Source organism: Falco punctatus (assembly GCF_963210335.1).
Source record: "Falco punctatus genome assembly, chromosome: 6".
Taxonomy (NCBI): domain Eukaryota; kingdom Metazoa; phylum Chordata; class Aves; order Falconiformes; family Falconidae; genus Falco; species Falco punctatus.
Window position 1 is genome coordinate 29,402 of NC_137585.1, and position 20,142 is coordinate 49,543.

Here is a 20,142-nt window from a genome sequence, read left to right on the forward strand (position 1 = left end):
GAATGGTTAACGAGCAGTATCTTCTCCTCAGCAATGTGTGGCAGCCAGCATCCCTCAGGTTTTACTTGCAGCTGTGCTGTAATGCGTGCTTCTTCACTTATATGGCAGTTTAGAGATGTGTAGCTTTTGCTTCCACTGCAAAGTCTTTATTAACTTCAGTGACAGCAAATGTACTCGAACCAGTATTTTAAATGTTAGGTATTGCTCAAGCGAAGGACATGCAGATACACTTGCTGGATCTCAGTCTGTAGTGTGGCAAGTCAACTAACCTTACCCTTTCCTTGAGTTTATGTTTGGGTATCTCTTTATTTAAGCCTCCATCTAGTGCTCTTCTGATTGAGACAACACATCTGCCTCCTGCCTGTGGTCTTTGCAGTTTTGTCTTCTCTCTCACAAAAGTAGTTGCCCTGTTGATAGACAAGACATCTTAGCTTTATGCCAACCTTCCTCTTCTGCTATTCCACTGATAATGCTGTCCATTCTCCCACTGGCTCTCCTTAAAGCATACACAAACCAGTCTATTAGGCAGAACCAAAGGAGCAGTAGGCCTGCAACATGATTGATGCTGGTAGTTAAAAGAGGAGGCAGACTGTAACAAGAGTTGGGATCAGCTGCTCAAGGAATCAGCGGTCCTGCAGGGCAACATGTTCACAGCTCCTCAGTACTGTGACATGAATAACTAAGGAGTAAGAAGATCTGTGCACCCAGTGGTCCCCTAATCATTAAGTATGAGGCTGAAGTATATTTCTAGTTGGAAGGGACCTACGACCACCTAGTCCAACTGCCTGATCACTTCAGGGCTGACCAAAGGTTAAAGCGTGTTATTATGGGCGTTGTCCAAATGCCCCTTCAACACTGACAGGCTGGGGCATCCACCACCTCTCTAAGAAGCATGTTCCCATGTTGGAGCACCCTCCCGGTGTAGAAGTGTTTTCGAATATCAGTTCTGAGCCTCCCCTGGTGCAGCTTTGAACCATTCCCACGTGTGCTATCGCTGGATACCAGGGAGGAGAGCTCTGCGCTCCCTCTCCCCTTGCCCTCTTTGGAAGTCACAGAGCGCGGGGCCACCCCTCAGCCCCCTCTGCCCAAGCCAGGAAGACCCAGTGCCTTTGGCTGCTCCCCATGGAACGTGCCTTCCAGCCCCTCCAGCAGCTCTGTTGCCCTCCTCGGGACGTGTTCGAGGGTCTTTGCACCCTCCTCACAGTGTGAGACCCAGAGCTGCCCCCAGGGTGGGAGGTGAGGCCGCCCCAGCGCTGAGTGCAGTGGGATACCCCCGGTCCGGCCGGTGATGCTGCGGGTGCTGCGCCCTGGGGTGCGGCTGCCCTCGGCTGCCAGGGCTCACTGCTGGCTCCTGCAGAGCCCGCTGCCCGCCAGCACCCCAGGGCGCTCCCTGCGGGGCCATGGCCGGCCACTCTGCTCCCAGCTGGTGCTTGTGCCTGGTGTTCCTCTCTCCCGGGTGCAGAATCCTGCATTTGTTCCAGTTGAATTTCAGCCACTGGTGACTACCCAATGCTCCAAGCTACTGAACTCTGCAGCGTAGGTCCCAGCGCATGCGGGCTGCCAGGGCTGGGGAGTTCCATGTCAGTGGCTGGGCAGACCAAGCCTCTGAGACCAGTCTCTGGGACCCCGAGTGTCCTGGTGTCTACCTATCTAATATAAATGAATTCTCTGATAGGTAGTTTTTAAAAGGCCAGCTGTATTGGCAGTCACACAGCACAAACACAGCACAATTTTAAGGAGGTTCTGATTGAAGACAGTAATGAGGGCTCTGGGCCGTCTTGCTTTCTGTTTCAGGGAAGGACAAAGAAATCCTGCCTCCAGCTGTGGCCATCTTTTCCCCGTCAAAGCAAGAGATCCAACAGAAGAACAAGGCCACGCTGGTGTGCCTGGCCTCTGGATTCTACCCTGACCACCTGAGCTTGGTCTGGAAGATGAATGGCGCTGAGAGGACAGAAGGGGTGGGGACAGATGAGTTTTCCACACGGAATGAGAGTACCTACTCACTGACCAGCCGGCTGAGGATCTCGGCCCAGGAATGGTTCAACCCTTTGAATCGGTTTGAGTGTGTGGCCAATTTTTTTAACAACGGAACACAGGAATCAATACACAAATTCATCTATGGTGATGCTGGTGAGTAAAAACTGTGTATGGCCATGCTGTACAAACTAGAAGCCACAGAACAAGAGGGTGTGGGTTAGGATGTAAAACACATCTATATACATCTTCCATACATGATGCTGTTATAGCACAAACATATGTAAATATGTAGGTATTTTCATATGTCTCTTCGTATTCCTGGGCCTCCATATCTACATTATCATGGTACATCTATAAATTTTCCAAGTTTTCTTCAGATTCATCACTGAGAAATCTCTGTAGTATAGTAAAATTATAACATAATAAAATATATAGTATAGTAAAATGAATCAGGCAGTAGATTGTAAATTGTAAACTCTAAAATTTGTGTTCTCTTTGCATTGAAAAGAAATGTGACTTTCAGATCACTTTTGTCTTTCAGGTTGTGCGCTCACAGAAGGTATGTGTGGGTTCTCACAGGCAAATACCTGTATGTATTTTAATTCCAGTTTTACTGATGCTAAGTACAAGGTGCGTGAGAATTCTGCTACAAGAATAATTGTACTTCCTCATATAAGTTATTTGTATGTTAGATAAAAAAAAAAAGAATAAAAAGACTTTGGGAGGGTTGTGTTTGTACACTGTATGTAGCTATGCTTTGGGTCTTTTAGCTTTTTGTTATGATTCCCTCTAGAAATAACAGAAGAAATTGTGGAACCTTTCTATGGAGTGTAATTTGCTATTTTCATCGTCTTCTCCAGTCCTTAAGATTTCCTTCTGCTGGGAAGCTGCTTGCTTACCCATGAAAGAAAAAAATCATACTTAGCCAAGGGATTATGACATCCAGATTCAGCACACGGAATTCTGAAGATTTCTAACTAATCAGATTCAGTCAATCTATCAATACTTCTGGTTACAAGCCACATTCCCCCCAAATGGCAAGGATATTCATATTAAAAATCATGTCTCTTTATATATACATATGTACACACTCTTTTTTTGACCAGCTTCTTTAATGCTTCAGGAATCTTAAGGCTGAAGCAAGATCAGACTGGTGTTTCAATGCTACTGCCATTCCTTAAGAGCAAAAAATCAACAAGAACAAAATTTCTAGATACCATGTTATTCTGGGCTGTGTAAAACTCCCCTGATATATCAGCAACACTCACAAGGACAATAACAAGTGAAAAAAATTCCTGCCTTCTGATTCAGCTTAATTCAGGTTCGTGAGAAGAGATTCTCGTGAGCAGCCTTGTTTTTCAGTAGGTGTGGCAACATGACGGTTGAACGTTCTCACTCAGAACATACTGTCTTAGCATAAAGCCAACCTCTGTCTTTCCTATTCTTGCTTTCTCTCTTGGTTCTTTGAATCACAGTGTCCTTCCTCCTCCCCTGCTATCTCATGGCAGCAGAGCCATTAATTTGGCTTCAGTTTGTTTGTGTCGTTCAGCTGAAGATTTCAAGGGTTTTTATTTGATTAAAACTACATTAGGTTTAGTCTCTCATGATGATGATAACTCAATACACAAATGTGTTGCATTTGCAGAGTCCTACTTGTGGTATGGAAATTCCCTGAAGCTCACCTACCTCATTCTCTGTGGCAAAGCCTTGCTCTATGCGGTTTTGGTGAGCAGTCTGGTGTGGGCAGCCCAGGTAGGCTAGTGTGGTGCTTGAAGGCTGAGCTTACTCACTAGTGTGGGGGTCAGTGGGTACAGATTGAATCTGTTCACCACTGTGGGGTTGTTCTCTGTGTGCTGTGCTGGGCTGTGTGGGGGTTAGTTCGAAAACCCACAAGTGATGAGTTTTCCATTATTGTTTCTCCAGAACTCCCATAAAAACGATGCTATCTAGCAAAGAAACTCCTTCTCAGAATACTCTTTAAACACATGGATAAAGACCAGAATTAAGGACAACGTCTCTAGAAAGTAAAGAAGGGAAATATCAGATATATTTTTCCATAAGCATTGAAAAGGGACTCATGCCTGCAGTGAAAGTAATAAGCAGAGTTTTTGAGGAGATACGTGCGATAAATCTGAACAAAGATTTACAAAGAACAATGGGATAAATATGAAGAAGTTTAACTATGGGAGAAGTTTAAATAACTACCAGGAAATGACTTTTATCAGTCAGTTCTTATATATAGCCAAAAGATATTTCCAGTGAGGGTAGTAGAAGCCTCAGCACTTGTTCCTTTAAAAGCAGGACTCAGACATGTATTCAAAAAGTGATTGGAGCAGATGAAGGTGAGTATGAACACAATCTCAATTATGTTTTTGTGTTTTTCAAGGATACTAGAAGGAGTAGGTTTGTATTTTACTGGATCACAATCAGAATCACAGAACAGTTTTGGATGTAAGGGACCTTTAAAGATTATCTGGTCCAACACCCCTGCCGTAAGCAGGGACATCTTTCAGTAGACCATGTTGCTCAAAGCCCCATCCTACCTAACTTTGGACACTTCCATGGATGGGGCATCCACTTCACTGGGCAACCTGTTCCAGTGTCTCCCCACCCTCATCATAACAAATTTCTTCCTTATAGCCAATCTAAAGCTACCGTCTTTCAGTTTAAAACCATTCCCCTAATCCTGTCACTATAGGCCTTGTAAAAAGTGGTTCTCTGTCTTTCTTGTAAGCCCCCTTTATAGATTGAAAGGCTGCAAGAAGGTCTCCCCAGAGGCTTCTGTTCTCCAAGCTGAACAACCCCAATGCCCTCAGCCTGTCTTCATAGGAGAGGTGCTTCAGCCCTCTGGCCATTTTTGTGTCCCTCTTCTGGACCCTCTGTAACAGGTCCGTGTCTTTCCTGCAGTGGGGATCCCAGAGCTGGATGCAGTGCTCCAGGTGGGGCCACATGAGAGCAAGGCAGAGGGGCAAAATCACCTCCCTTGACCTGCTGGCCACTCTTCTCTTGATGCAGCCTGGGATATGGTTGGCTGGCTGGGCTGCAAGCACACATTGCTGGCTCATACCCAATTTTTCATTCACCAGTATCCCTAAGTCCTTTTCTGTAGGGCTGCTCACAATAAATGCGTCACCCACTCTATACTGATGTTGGGAACCACCCTGATTCAAATGAGGGACCTTGCACTTAGCCTTGTGGAACTTCAGGATGTTCACATGGGCTCACTCATCAAGTCTGTCCAGGCGGCACCACTCAGCTTGGTGTCATCCAGAAACCTGACGAGGCTGCATTCACTCCCACTATCAATGACACATTGCTGAAGGGATTAAATGGTATCGGTCCCAATATTGACCCTGGAGGGAAACCACTGATTGCTGGTTTCCACTTGGACATTGAACCATTGACTGTAACTCTTTAGGCACAGTCATGTGCCAATTCCTTACCCATATAACAGTCCATCCACCAAACCCATATCTGTCCAGTTTAGCAGCAAGAATGTTGTGGAGGACCCTATCAAAGGCCTTACAGGAGTCCAGGTAGATGATGTCCATAGCTCTTCCTTTGTTCACAGATGTTATAGAAGTGCACCTGATTAGTCATCTAACACACAAAGTTATGTGTGAAGATATTAATTCAGTATGTAAGTAAATAATTTGTACAGGTTAAGATACTTCCTTGATACAGAAATGGGAGAAAGTGTGGAGATACAACATGGTCATTTCTGTTAATGTTCTCAGGAGACACAACAGCTGGGAAACCGATAAATATGGTCTATTATTTCCTAGATTATTTTATTTGTTAATTTTGTTTTGGTTTTTTGTTTGTTTTGGTTGTTTGTTGTTATTATTATTATTATTAATTATACCGGTTTGTTCTGTTTTGTTTCCACTTAGGCTGGTGGCAAGCTGTGTAGGGAATAAATGAAGAGTCCTCTTCATCACATCAGCAGGAACACAGCAAGTTACTCTGCCGACCTTTCCATAGCAAAGGATCTATACTTCTGTCTAAGAACTTCTGAATATTATTTCTTAGTGATTCTCTGTCCCCATCCTGCTCTTTCCACTTTATTGTAACCACTGCTGGGTTTTCCCTGTATTTCCAGATCATATTGTATCATATCACATAGAATCATATTTTTAAAACTAACACCTTCTTAATGCTCGGAGGCTGAGAACCCAGCTCCTTGAATTGGGAATAAAGTTTTAGCTTCTTTTACATTCAAGAAGTATGATCTGTTGCTTTTTAATTTGCTCTTTTGTAGCAACAATATCCTACAACAGAACTTCCAGCGATGTATAGTATCATAAGGAACTCGCAGTAAAGAACGTTCACTGACAATCACTGTAGGAATAGCTCCTCTGTTATGAGAACAGTAGAAGGCTGACACAGTGCTTGTTCTGTGTGCCTGCAGCAGGAGGGGGGTTGCAGGCTTCAGAGCACGCTCCAGTGCCAGCAGCTGTGAGGGTGAGCACTGGGGCCAGCAAGCGAGCAGACTGCACGCCCAGGTTTGGTTTCTGGGTCACCCTCAGGGTCCAAGAGGGTCCCAGTCCATGCAGGCTGCCAGGACCGGGGAGTTCCATGCCGGTGGCTGGGCACACCAAGCGTCTGAGATGTCATGCTGGGACCCTGAGTGTGCATGTGCTGTGAGTATCTGTGAGTGAGGGGCTCTGTGCTGGGACGAGGAGTGGGGCTGCAGGTCTCAGAGGCTCACGTGTCTGCATGCCAGTGTGTGAGGGTACCAAGGATCAAGGACCAGCTGCTGGAGAGACTGAGCATCCAAGGCCAGCTACTGGGGGAGTCCACGCTGTGGTTGTGTGTACATGTCCCACTAACAGACCTTCATCCTGATCAGCCAGTGGGGACACAGGATGACGGTCTGTTAGTGCCATCTGTGTTTGCATGAATGTTTCTGTCTGTACTGATTTGTGTGGCTGGCTGCTGGGGTGTGGGGGGGTGTGTGTGTGCGCACACGTGTGCGTGTGCGTGTGTGTGTGTCTGTGCCCATTGGGAACAGATGCTCAGCCTTGCCAGTGGGTGGACCTGGGGAAAGGCAACAGCCCCGCGCTATCGGGCTATTGGGTTCAGTAAGCCCAAATAATAGTTAGAATTCAGGATTCACTTCTAGCCCCCTTAGAGTATTTAGGACATTAACAAACCCATGCCTGCTGCACAGAACTATTTAGATGGGTGGTGGCACATTTGTCAGCATTAGGAAAAATACACTTCCTATACTTCATCTGAACTTTATCAATAGTTTTTGTGCCACAGCAGTTCAGAATCTGTGAAGATGGGTCCAATCTTAGACTAAATGAAGAGAAAAATGTGTGTGGATGGCAGAAGGGGTGATCCTGTGGGTTTACAGCCATGAATTTACTGGGTGCAGAGGGATGAAAAAACTACAAGTCTTTAGTCTTCTTTGGTATTGCCTGCAATATCATGCATGTTGCCAGCTGGGAAGTATGGAAGCATCTGCACAATAGCACAGCTCCCTCATTCATTTATTATGAAATGTAACTCCCATGCTATTACAGAAGGGCCTCACTGCTACCTGTCTCATCACAGAAGCTAAGTACTAAATAGGCCATTAAGACTGAGTCGCTCATTTGCTCATAGTACAGAAGCTAAAATAAAGATAAATGCAAGTAAATGAAGTTTAGGCAGCTATTTGCACAAAAGAAAAAAGTTACGTATTTCAGAGTGAGAATTTAAAAAAAATACATTTTTTTAACTGCTACAAAAAAGAATAACTGACAGCACATGTGAAAAGCATTCCACCTATTGTGTACTCCTGTTTAACACTCCTAAGGCTCATCAGAATGTCCTCCTGTACCTTGCTCACACTCACCTTAATATCTGATTGGGGTGCTGCTAGTGGTTTTATATTGCTAGAGGATAAACACACTGTTACTTGACAAGGATGTGAGAGGATGGTATAATGTGAGAGATGCAGGAAGGCTGTGCTGTGGAATGAGTGATGCAGTTCTCTTGTAAGAAGGAAGTAGCAACATGTTTATTGATGTAAAAGAGCGATTTAACAACATTTGACAGTAAATGCAACATCTTAACATGATTTGATGGCAAGATGCACTTGATTTTTTACTGCACAGAGGACAGGGTCAGGCAGAACTGTCAGGGAGACCCTTCTGTCCAGTCACAAGGTTCTGAAAGGACCCCCTTGATTTCCAAACTCCTTGTCAGAGAGGAGTCCGGGTGCAGCTAGATCCAGACATAATCCCAAACTTGGTCAATGGTTTATATCTAAAGGATTATATATGCACAATGAATCGTTTATACCACTTAGCTAAGATTTCGGTTTAACATGCTGTTAATTACTTTCTGAGAATCTGTTGTGGCAAGGAGCCTCTCAGCCTTCAGCAGTACCCTTGAGAGGCATCCCTGCTCAAGGAGGTGTCCTGGCGTGCTGCCCACTGCCATGCAGGAGAGCTCAGTGGGCCCTGGGCTGCCCACTGTTCATGGGGTGAGATAATGGACCTGTAGTCATATTTGCATGATGACTATGGTCTGGAGTCTGACTAGAGCTGGCTTGAGCCTGACTTTGACCGACACTGTGGTCAGGTGGGTGCATTGTTCAAATTAACTGTTGGCTAATTAATAATTGCAATTATTTATTGTATTATTAATTATAATCATTAACAATAACAAAACAACAGTTGTGTTGTTATCTGTCTCCCCTGAATCCACTTTGAGTCAGATGCGACCATCACAAGCAGGCGCATCCATTCCATTACAGCTGCCACTGACAGTTATCACTTGACCATTTTTACAGGGCGGGGTGGGGGATGGGGGGTGGAGAAGCATACCACCACAGGCTGTGAAAATGAAAGTTTGACTGCTATCAGAATGTAACTGTGGGAAGAAGAAGACAAAGTATCAGACCAGAGCTGTTGCTGAACTGAGTTCAAAAAGGCAAGGGAAGAAGTCTTCACATTCCCAAAGGTCAGGAGTCTTGTCCATTCCCATCTTGTGATACCTTTATTGTGACAATAAGGTTGTCCAGACTGGTGGATCTGGCCTAGAAAGCATTGCTTTAGTTCCTAGGACTTGTTCAGAAACACTCTTGAGAAGAAGAATGAACAGTATAGAGTGCTGTTGATCTTTGATTAAACCATACGTTAATTTCTTGGAATGACTTGTGCATAATTTAGGCCCATCTTTGTGGTGATGAAGATGATTGAACCACCCTGGATTATGGAATAGCTACAGATGGTATGGAAGTGCATCTGTCCTTTATTGTCTCCAGCCAGTGGAGTCTTGCAAAAGAATAAACTGGACAACTGTCTCCTTTTCTTGGAAAAGAGAAACCGTGAGCAGACCTCAGGCTGTCAGCAGCTGACATCAACAAGCCAAGGCCTATAACAAAACCAGTTTGGACACTAATTTCAGAGATCCAAGATACAGGACCAAAGGCATGACTAGAGATAAACCACAATGTGCATATGAGGGCTCCATCCAGAAGACAAGCTACTTAAAATATGGGCACAAGGTCCACTCAGGAGGCAGCAACAGAGGCAGGGCTGGATACAAGTACACCTACAACAGAGATCAGGGAAGAGCTGAAGGCCCAGGTCTAAGCTTAAGTGGAGATCCTGGGCCCATGGGCTGAGGGTGAAGGTCACAGATGAGGGTGGTTGGGGACACTGGCACACTCAGGCCCTAACAGCAAGTATCACAGAGATAGCCTGCCTGAAAGTACTGCTCAGACAGAACGAGACTTTGACTACCTCTGTCCTGTTCTTTCTTGGTGATTCCAAGATGTACTGAGAAAAAAAGCACAGATCACCATTGTCAGAGTGCCCTACCTGAGTGTTCCAGACTACATCTGTTAAAAACTTTACATACTTGTTACGTACACAGTGGAATGCTAGAAGGTGATTGTCACCCAGGTAACAAATGCTGAGTGGCTTCAGATAGGAGAAAGTCAAAGATACCAGCCTGGTGTGGCATGACTGGCAAGGCCAATGTCGATCTACTCCAACCATCTCAGGTAGAGAAATATTTGAGACAAGAGCTTCTCCAGACAAACACATTAATGAATGTCCAACACTGTAGAAGACGGAGCCTGAGGTCCACTTAAAATCCAGGTGACCACCCTGGACTTAGGCTGGAGTAAAAGTCCGGCTAACCTGAGTCCAGGGTGCTGGCCACGGCTGCACTGAGGGGTTTGATTGATGTGTTTGCTATACACTGTGCACACATGCCAGAAATCCTAGAATAACAATTGCTACCTACTCACTAAACCCAGGCCACTCCGTAAATATATTTTAGTTTCTATGTCATGCAGTGGTATTTTCTTCTTGTGACTACCTCACCTCTAAATCACCCCATGCTCAGCTCTGCACTGTCCCTTGTTAGTGCACCCGGGCTGTTCAGCTTCCTACCTGTATGCAGCATCACTAGGATGTGCTCATTCACATGTCAGTGTCTCTCTAGCCTCCAGCCTGTCACAGCCATCTCCCCTTCTTGTTTCTCCTCAGATATAAAGACAGGATGGGCTTGGTGAGTGGTGGTAGGTCACAGGAGACAGATAACACAGTATAACTCTGCATAGAGAAGTATAGGAGCCCTTCTGTCTTTCCAGGTGTCTCTGCAATACAGACATGCAACACAGCCAAGACCACCTGTCTTCTAAAGTTCAGTGTCTATAAGCACAGGCTGGCATTTTGTTTGTCCTCACTCACTGGTGGTGAAGCTGAAGGAAACACTGGGTTTGCATGAAGTTCAACCACTGTGGGAACACTGGTGAGACAGTGATGCATTCCTTCAGGAATGAACCCTTAGAGAAGGGATAAAGCCTGAAGCTTACTCTGAGATCATAATCCTGAAGAGTGTGCCCAGCAAGAACAGATGGACCAAAACATAGAGAATCTTCTCCTGATATGCAGAAGTCACCCACATAAAGCAACCTTTTTTTTCTCCTGTAACAACATCCTGCCAGTGTTCCTGCTTGTCTTCCTGTGGGATGGCTTCTAGACTATGTTGCAGATTGTGTGTGTAGAAATACATTTTGCTCAGTCCACCACTGTTCTATATATATTTCCACCATTGTAGACAGCCTTAAGCAGGTTATCCTCTGGGCAGAAACTAACAGGTTTATGGTCATTAATGAGCAGCCACATGACAAATATATGGCTTCACACACTGTCTTTCTTCTCCCACATATAGGCTTCCACACTGCAAGATTCTGTCCGGTTGAGGGATGAGGAGAAATTAATACAATATCATCATGAGAAAAAAAAATAGTAATTTCAACACATTTACAAACACTCTTCTTGCTAGAAGAAAGCACCATTTCAGGTAAGTGACTTCTAGGAAGGAGGCTACCAGAAGGTCTACTGTATCTCCCTCTCATTCCTGTTAACCCCTGACAGCACAGCCAGCAGGATACTCCTTAGTCTGCTTCCCAGTTTCCTATGAAACAGCACCTACACCAATTCTTCCAGGGAAATGGATTCTGTGGCCTAGGTGTTAGCTGGCATTCCTGCAGGGTCTCTTGTGAGTGTCAGCCCTGGCACCATCTTCCAGGATGACACATCTCCCTCCTGGATTTCTCACACGGGATGTTTATATTGCTCCCTCCCAATTTTGTTTTGGAGAGGGCTGTATTTTGGGATAGTTTCTGTAGGGTTGTGGTACATATTCAGCAGTTTGGTGCTGGGACCCAGGTAACAACAGTGGGTAAGGAAAAGAAACCTATGCTTTTAACAAATACATGACACTGGAATATTATTTTTTTTAAGAAATCTTTTGTATGAAAACTGGGCAAAAAGGAAGTTAGGGGAAGTAAATGCAGGGCAGGTGAGCTCCAGGAACTCAACTCTTCTTTAGCTCAGCGTAGTGATGGCAGAAAGGGGTGGCAGTCACTGTTCCTGCTTTCATTTACAGAAGGTGTCTCAGATTGAATCTTGACACTAAGACTGAGAACAGGACACAGAGAGAGATGGAAAGAGCTACTTTCCCAGACAGGCTGGATTCACTACATACAGTACCCCTTGGAGCAATATACCATCTGTTTCAGCATATTCTTCTGCAAAAGCACAGTGTTTTCTAACACAGATGAGAGCAGAAAGGTCTCCTCTGTTGTGACCTCATGAAAGGCAGGATATGGCATGACACCATACAGGGTTTAGGTGCAGTTGAGAGCTTACAGTGGCAGACAGTTCTGGTACTTCTTCAAAATACTGTGCAAACTCACTGCTGTACTTTGGACAGGGCACTCAGCTGACAGTGCTTAGTAAGTTCCTTTAGGTATTTTTGTTTCTACCGTAGAATATTATTTTATTACAGAATAAAATGCTGACACGACCAAGATAATGTGCTAAAAAAAATTGGTTTAGGAAACAGGGCTAAAATGATTTATTATCTTGGCAAAAGGCAGCTTAGAGTAATTGTTAAATCCATGTCTACTGATGTAAAGGAGGAAAAGAAGTCTCTATTACGAGACACATTCATAAATGAAATGTTCACCTGGATTCAGTGTGAGATCAGAAAAACAGGACAAAACTATAACGGGTTCTTCAATTTTGCTGAGATCTCTGAACTTAAAAGCATCAGAGATAAAAGAGTATCGCAGGAAAGTGACCAATACATGCCTTCACTAGTCTTGCAGTCTTTGCTTGGCATACACTCTTCATATTGTGATAGTCTAGCAAAACCTTTCAGTATGACCAACACACCTATTCTAATATATTTGCATTCTTATTTAAAATCAGTGCAGCAAAATCAGGAAGGGGCAAAGCTTTAGAATATATGCCATTATAGTTGCCTGTGTGACTGGTGAGAAGAGGAGCTGTCTTCCATTTCTGGCATCTGGCATCTAAGCAAATCCTCACACACCTGCTAATAAAAACATAGGCTGATTTCCAGCCAAAATACATGCAGAATTCGAGAGTGGCAGAGGAGGGAACAGAACACTATCCAGATGAGAAGTGATGAGATCTTGACTCAGGACCTGAGGAAACAGACATGCACAGAAAGAGAGAAAGATAATAGAGGATGAATGAAGAGAATCAGTCTGCCTCCTTCTCATTGTATATCTTAACAGAACAAATCAGACAACTGAATTATTTTTTTCAGTTAGTACCTTAGCTTTAGTAAGCTTGGCTATTGGTCAGTACCCTGAGAAAAAGTTTTGTACTTGCTCTGTACCTTTGTATTTTAAAACCTGAAACCACATTCTCTTCAAGTAACCTATTGATTTTTATTTAAACAGCACACATAGCATGTCATGCTTAGTACATACTGTGCTGAAAAGAATTACAATTTAATGTAAATATAATTATCTTTTAGACTGAAGAACATGAACCTGTATGCTCAGCACTACAGGTCACGTTGGATCTTGAATTCAACGTCCAGTTTCCAACACACATGTTTCTACAAAAAAAACCCACATGATGTGATATTGAATTGTATGAGGGTGAAGGCTCTGGGCTGTCTTGCTTTCTGTTTCAGGGAAGGACAAAGAAATCCTGCCTCCAGCTGTGGCCATCTTTTCCCCGTCAAAGCAAGAGATCCAACAGAAGAACAAGGCCATGCTGGTGTGCCTGGCCTCTGGATTCTACCCTGACCACCTGAGCTTGGTCTGGAAGATGAATGGTGCTGAGAGGACAGAAGGGGTGGGGACAGATGAGTTTTCCACACGGAATGAGAGTACCTACTCACTGACCAGCTGGCTCAGGTTCTTGGCCCAGGAATGGTTCAACCCTTTGAATCGGTTTGAGTGTATGGACAATTTTTTTAGCAATGGAACACGGGAATTGATACACAAATTAATCTATGGTGATGCTGGTGAGTAAAATATGTATGGGTGTGGGGTCATCTTCTGTAGGCTCCTATACCTAGAGTAAGCAGCCATTACTGAAGACATGTTTCTTGCCAGTCTACTACACTAAAATCAGACCTGTCAGTTCCCAGGAAACTGAGACCCTGCACAGGGATCCAATCCTGTTCTTCTCCAAACTTGCTACAAACCATGTAATTCTCATTCCCATCCCCACCCTCTATTATACAAGTGATTGCACAAACAAAGCACTTCTTTAAAAGAGGTGCTGATACACATCTAGGCTCAAATAATATGTCCTATTTCTTCTGTTTTTTTGATTGCAGTGTCCTCAAAGGTAAGTTAAACCCTCAAAGTTTTCCTCTCTTGACAGTGAGTTTATCTATACATACACCTGTGTATGCAAAAAGAGACATATTTTGCATGTATGTGTCTCAATATGTCCTGTGTTTGCTTTTGCTGGCATCCTATCCATGCTTGTATGCACGGGTGCAGGATTGTAGATGTGTGGACACAGGCATTCATGTTCTTGTTGAATACACATACGTGGATGTGACCATCGAAATTCTGTCTACTCTCATGAAATCTTCCCTGAGACTGGCTGCTAGAACTCAATATTTCAGCATCAAAATATCACTTAGAGCAGCAGACCCACCTGTAGCATAAAAATGGATGTTGATATTCTAGCAAGCAGTTGGAACACTTTACTGAGTCACTGACTGCACGTTCTACAAGACATTTAGAGGTAGCTCACTCAGGAATAAATGAAGGACAGAGTCATACCTTTTTTGTATTGATGTAGGTAGGTAGGAAGGTATGAGGTAGGGATAACACAGGCCAAGAGAGAGGAGTGCTTGTGTAGCTTTGGAAGCAGAATATCTGGGAATGCAATAGCAAGGCAGGAGTAGGAGGCATAGAGTGGGGACCCTGAAGGAAGCTTCTGCCTAGCATAGCCAGGGTCTTCAACAGAAGGGGGAATATCTCTGAAGCCCTGAGCAGAAAACAGGACCTCAGAATCAAAGCACATGATGTACCAAAATGTGCTTGAAAATATCTCTTCAAGGGAACAGCAGCTGAATTTTAGAAAAACAGGATGCGGTTTGACATTTACTCAAAACAGCATTTTGATGTTGCATCAGCCTCTGTTACCACAACCCACCCACACCAGGGTGCAGTGCTCTGCTCACCATGTTACAGTTGGATGGAAATAGTGACACCGACGGTTTTTGTCTCATCACACAATCTTCTTGTTACTCAGGTCTGTGATGGGGTTTGCATGCTCAGCTGCTGTTTCTGTTGTGCAACACCCAAAAAACGAAAGACTTGTGGGTTTGGGGGAGTTGCTGACCTACTTTTACAAACTTAAAAAAACCCAACCAACAAACTATGCTTTTTCCAGGTATCTCAAAACAGCAAAGCAAGATGATAAAATCATATACTTGTATGTTTTTAAGGGAGGGGACTTCTGGAGGTCTCTCAATCCAAACTGCTGTTCAAAACACAGCTAACTCCAAAGCTAGATCATGTTGTTCATAACTTTGTCCAGGTGATTTCTGAATATCTCCAAGGATTTGACAAGCTGAGAAAGCTGCTCCAGTGCCGAAGCACCCTCTGGAGGAAGTATTTTTTCATAATGTCCAACCAGAGTTCATCTTGCTGCAGCTTGTTCCCACCAGCTTCCACTGTGCCCCCCTAAGGCTCCAACTCTGTTTAGGCATTTGAGTGGTGCAGTTAGCCATCCCTAGCCTCCTCCTCTCTCAGATGAGCAAAATCAATTCCCTCAGCCTCTCCTCTCATGTTTCTGCTCCCCTGATCATCTTAGTGACCGTCTGCTGGACTCTCTATGATTTATTGCTATCTTGTTGTACTGGGACTGGGGCAGGGTAGGGGCGTGCATGGACAATAGAGGTAGTATTCTAAAGGTAGCTTCCCAAGTGCTTCAGCATGCTAACTACCTGCTTGCTAATGCAACCAGAAATGTAATTAGCCTTCATTGCAGAAAGTCTTGTTCAATTGCTTTTCTGCAAAGCTGCTCTCTAGCTGGTCAGTGGATATTAAAAGGGCTCAGGTAAAGGTTATTTCACCTTTTCCCAGGGGATGTGCCTGTAATCCAAGATCTCCTCTGCCAGTGCAGAAATGCTGTGCAATAATGACAAATTGATTTTTTCCCTTGAAGATCAGTATGCTTATCCTTCATACGTGGTAATAGAGGTACTCCTTTGCCCTATAGCATTTACAACATAATTTGACATAATTCAGATTGAGATAAGAATAGTCTCAGAAAGTGGATGCTGTGATTAATTATGGAATGTTCCCATTCTACATCCTTTCCTTATGCTTTCCAAAACCCTCTGACTGGAAACACATTATTATTATTTATTCCAGAACTAGCAAATTATGCAGGTGACTTTTACACACCACAAGTGTTTTGCTTTCTTGCTTTAGGACAATATATCACCGAGGAGCACTTACACCAATTAGTACCTGCTGCTATGACTAATCCCACTGCATCGATGACATTATCTCAGAGAATGGTGATGCTGGAAACATTGATAGGTCTTTTTGTGTGAGACCAAGACTCTTCATGCCAAGCCTGAAATATTCCACCAGGGAGAGATTATATAGTAAATAAAATTACATCCATATCCTGCTTGTTCATCTTTTTACGTATTTGTTTTCAAAATATGGATGCTCTCTGGAGCAGTTTTTGTGTTTGAGTTCATATGCCAATTCATTCTAAGTTGCATACTACTTTGTACTATCTCCCTTTCCTCTTTATATTCTCCATACACATGTTACTTTTCAGCACTGTATCTGTGCACTTGCAGACATTGCTAACTGCTCCTCTTTTGCCATTTGAATCCAGTCTGTGGCATATTAGTTCTGTTTAGCTTCTGTTCTTGTATCATCTTTTGTTCTGATCCCTTCTCATTACTGTTGACAATCTTAGTTCTACAGATTTCTTTTGATTAGGATGACCTTTCCAAGCACAGTGAAAAGCATTGGGATAGCAGGGCACATACAAGTCACTATCTCTAAAGTATTTCAGACTTAGATGTATATATTTCAAGGACCTGTGTCGGGTAAGAAAATGGCTTAGGGGACAATAATTTGTGGCCGTGTAGATTGCAGTTTCCTTTTCCTTTATTTTATGGCTGCATTTGGTTAAACTAACTTTGTTGATGGTTCTGATAAGATAGAGAATGAATGGCTGACCAGGAAAGAGGCGATCAGCGATCAGCCTGCAGTTCAGAGACCCGTTCTGCCCCCCGGGCTCCAGCTGCCGCACCACAGCTGGCTGCGAGCCGGCTGCTGGCCCCGCACCTGTGCTGTGCTGCTGCGCTGGGAGACCTGCCCGCCGGCAGTTTGTGTAAAGCAAGCAAGTGACTTTGAAGTATTGTGTCTACACTGCTGGCGCAGAAGTAGACAGCTGAGTGGTTCATCTTCACAGATAAAATCTCCAAATAGAACTCTGCGAGGCTTAACCGGTTAGCTTTGTATCCAATGTGAACATCACCTTCTTTTTCCCGATTTACAGCAAAGGAATAATAGATCAGTTGCAGTCCCTTCCCTGGCAGCTGCAGGTACCAGTACATAGAAGCATGATTGTCATTTTGACTGCATGCCAGCATAGCTTTCTCATCTTCTTTCAGCACAAGACCTGAGGTTTGGGTGATTTTAGCTCCTACAAGATGAAGCAAAACAAAACCACAGTAAAACAAGTAAGATACATTCTCACAGCAACAGAGCAGGTATCATGACTCTACTTACTTGCTTCAAAGAAGTACATGGCCACACACCACACTGTCCACGTCCTCATTTCTGCCTCAGTACTCAGGGAGCATGCCCCTATACGGTTCTTATATAGGTCCGTTTCACATGTTTCTCTTAAACCAATAGCAGAGGACTCTGTAACAGCTAAACCTGTGCTGAAAACCCAGCTCCTTCCTGCAAGAAATTTCAAGCAAACACTTTGTTTCAAGTGTATCTGTTGAAAACACACAAACTGGCTCAGGTGAAAGTTTTTCCTATTCTATCAGTCAAGATACTGTTGTATGTGACAATTGTCTTTTTATTGACCCAGGTATGTTTTATTTTACCTTTTGATATTTTGTTTCCAGAATAGAATAGAAAACGTTTAGTGTAACCAAGTAAAGCTTTTTTTTTTTTTTTTTGAGGTGGAGTTTTTTTTTGTTTATTTGGTGTTGGTTGGTTTTGTTTGTTTTGTTTTGTTTTGTTTTGTTTTTGTTATATTGGTGACAGCTGGAATTTTTCTATCTGCAAAACCAACAAATAAAATACCTGCATTCAGACCGTAAGTATTTGTCTTCCTTCTCAACCTGTCAGAACCAGTATGCATGATCTGGTTTGAGAAGATCTTTATATGGGAGCCTGTTGTAGCCTTAACACACACAAAAAGTGAAGGAAATGGGTTGTTCAACATCCGACAACTTCTTTTCCCTTAGTTGTCGCAGCAGTACCTGTACTAATTATAGACCTAACTTGCAGGATTCAGCGTGATACCACTATCTCTGACATGATATTTTTACCTGTGTAAAGAAGAATGTCCTACCGTGGTATTTTGGATGCACAGTGGGAACCGTCACAGCAGACATTTGCCACCTATAGCTTTGAAATGAGGCCCCACAGACTGATGCCAAAATCAGACAACTAAGATCTGTGCTACTGGAACTGTTCTTTCTTATTTAAGTGAAAGGATACCACCTGGTGGAATGAACGGGTTTTTACAGTGATCCTTAGGGGCTGTATTTCCCAGTTTTGTTTTTGCAGTGCCAGAACTGCACGGAAAGAGTACTGGGACTAGTGCACCACACACAGGTATGTCTGCCAGTAGACTGGTGGCTGTGAAATGCTGAATTGAAAATGTTGACTCAGAAATACGCAAATTCTTCATCCGTAGGAGAAAGATCTCAGAGTTGACGTTGAGAATGGGATTTCACAACATCAGCATAATGCAGCTGAGGGAGGGAACTAGTGTGTGGAGTAGCTGATGAGGTACCTAACTAGGTAGGCTGTAAAAGTTGTCCTAAAATCCAGGTAAATGGGCTGGAAAGAGAAGCCTCCCTTCACACAGAAGACACAGAGTTTTCCTCTGGGTTTGTGTGGGACTGGGGGCAGAGGAGTTGTCTACAGCAATGCAATAGGTAAAACTTTCAAGGAGAACAACTAGATACAGATCCCATGCTGTCATCGTTTCAAGCCAGGACATGAATCCAGACAAACCAACTTTCTAGTGTACTGTGCTGTAGTGTACAGCAAAGTGATTAATGACAAATGTTTTTCTACTGTATAAAACCCACAAATGTATAGCTTAGACTTCACGTGACAGATTCTGTGTCTGATCAATATATATTTAAGTATTTAGCACAAAGTGAAAGCATTTCAAGAGGAAAATCTGACCTGCACCATCCTGTTGTACATTAGATGTTAAGTCAAGGCCAAAGCAAGCAAGGGGAGGTACAAACCCCAGGCTGCTAATTTCCAGCTGAGTATTTTACTTCCAGGACTACCAAGAGTGGGCAGTTGGAGGGAGAGACCTCATCACCTAATCCTGGCAATAAGTTTGTTGGGAGGTGGGCTTCCAGACAAAGTGGTAAAAATAAAGGTGTCAAAATGTCCTGCTGTGGCTCTGAGAATGACAGGGCCTGGGTAATTGCCGGCTCAGTGCTGGGACAGGCTTGCTTTCTTCTCAATGGGAACGAACGTGGCATGGGCTTTGTGACTGGTATCCAGGAACATATGGAAGCTACTTCTGAGGGCGTATGAAGCAGTTGTGGAATACTGCGGCACCACTGTCTGTGGGACTGGCACCGTGCATTGCTGCAGCCGAACAGGTTGTTCAGCAAAGCCAAACCAGCGCATTCTGACACTGCGTGCTCCATGTACCTGGGAAACATGGACAGGCTTGTGGCCATCTCCCACAGCTGCACCACTGCCCTATTAGCCAGTTATTCTGGGATTTTTGTGTAACTCTGAAATTGCAAATCTGGAAAAAAATTATCATTAGCAAAGTGAATATTTACAAGAACAAAACATGTCGAGAACTGCTTCAGCAAATATGAGTATGTCTTTTAAGAAAAAAATTACACCTACAATTTAAAATAAAGTTCAGCAAAAATACTGCTTTTTATTTTTGTGAAAAACATTATTTGATTGAACTCCCTAAGTATTATCCTGTCAGGAAAAAAATGTAAAATAATGATGAAAAAATGAACAGAAGCTGATAGAGGTACTGGAAAACATCAATAGAAAGCCTTTTGATTAACTCAGAATTTCTTCGGAGATTGGCAATGATTGTATTTGTGAAGTGGAATAAAACTTTGAGCAGACTTCAGTAACGAGGGGTT

General features: G+C 43.6%; 1 protein-coding gene and 1 gene segment (V, D, J or C); one reads left to right on the forward strand and one right to left on the reverse strand.

The window, feature by feature from the left end:
- The window catches only part of LOC308065984 (T cell receptor beta constant 2-like), a 13,574-nt gene extending 7,380 nt beyond the window's left edge, over positions 1-6,194 (forward strand). The window contains exons 2-5 of the C gene segment in view: positions 1,795-2,130; positions 2,519-2,536; positions 3,623-3,729; positions 5,871-6,194.
- Positions 6,195-8,694: 2,500 nt separating this feature from the next.
- Positions 8,695-18,405, reverse strand: LOC308065983 (uncharacterized protein). 3 transcript variants are annotated; one of them, XR_013928990.1, is made up of 4 exons: positions 18,348-18,405; positions 17,546-17,722; positions 14,962-17,459; positions 8,695-12,946 (listed from the first exon to the last, which is right to left on the reverse strand). XR_013928990.1 is itself a non-coding variant. In XM_080392735.1 (3 exons), the coding sequence occupies exons 1-3, from the start codon at positions 18,388-18,390 to the stop codon at positions 17,005-17,007; spliced, it is 675 nt and encodes a 224-aa protein (XP_080248861.1). In that variant the 5' UTR covers positions 18,391-18,405; the 3' UTR covers positions 8,695-17,004. The 3 variants fall into 3 exon arrangements, 1 of the variants encoding a protein (XP_080248861.1); XR_013928991.1 differs by having other exon boundaries at positions 8,695-9,528; positions 10,377-17,459; XM_080392735.1 differs by having other exon boundaries at positions 8,695-17,459.
- Between the last annotated feature and the right edge of the window lie 1,737 nt (positions 18,406-20,142).

What these genes read in the sequence shown, in the direction of transcription:
- LOC308065983 (XM_080392735.1), bottom strand. Translation starts at nt 18,390, where the DNA reads ATGTCTGCTGTGACGGTTCCCACTGTGCATCCAAAATACCACG. An exon ending in TGTGCATCCAAAATACCACG is followed by an intron (nt 17,723 to 18,347) that starts GTAGGACATTCT and finishes AATTTCTTGCAG; the next exon opens with GAAGGAGCTGGGTTTTCAGC. An exon ending in CATGTACTTCTTTGAAGCAA is followed by an intron (nt 17,460 to 17,545) that starts GTAAGTAGAGTC and finishes TTCATCTTGTAG; the next exon opens with GAGCTAAAATCACCCAAACC.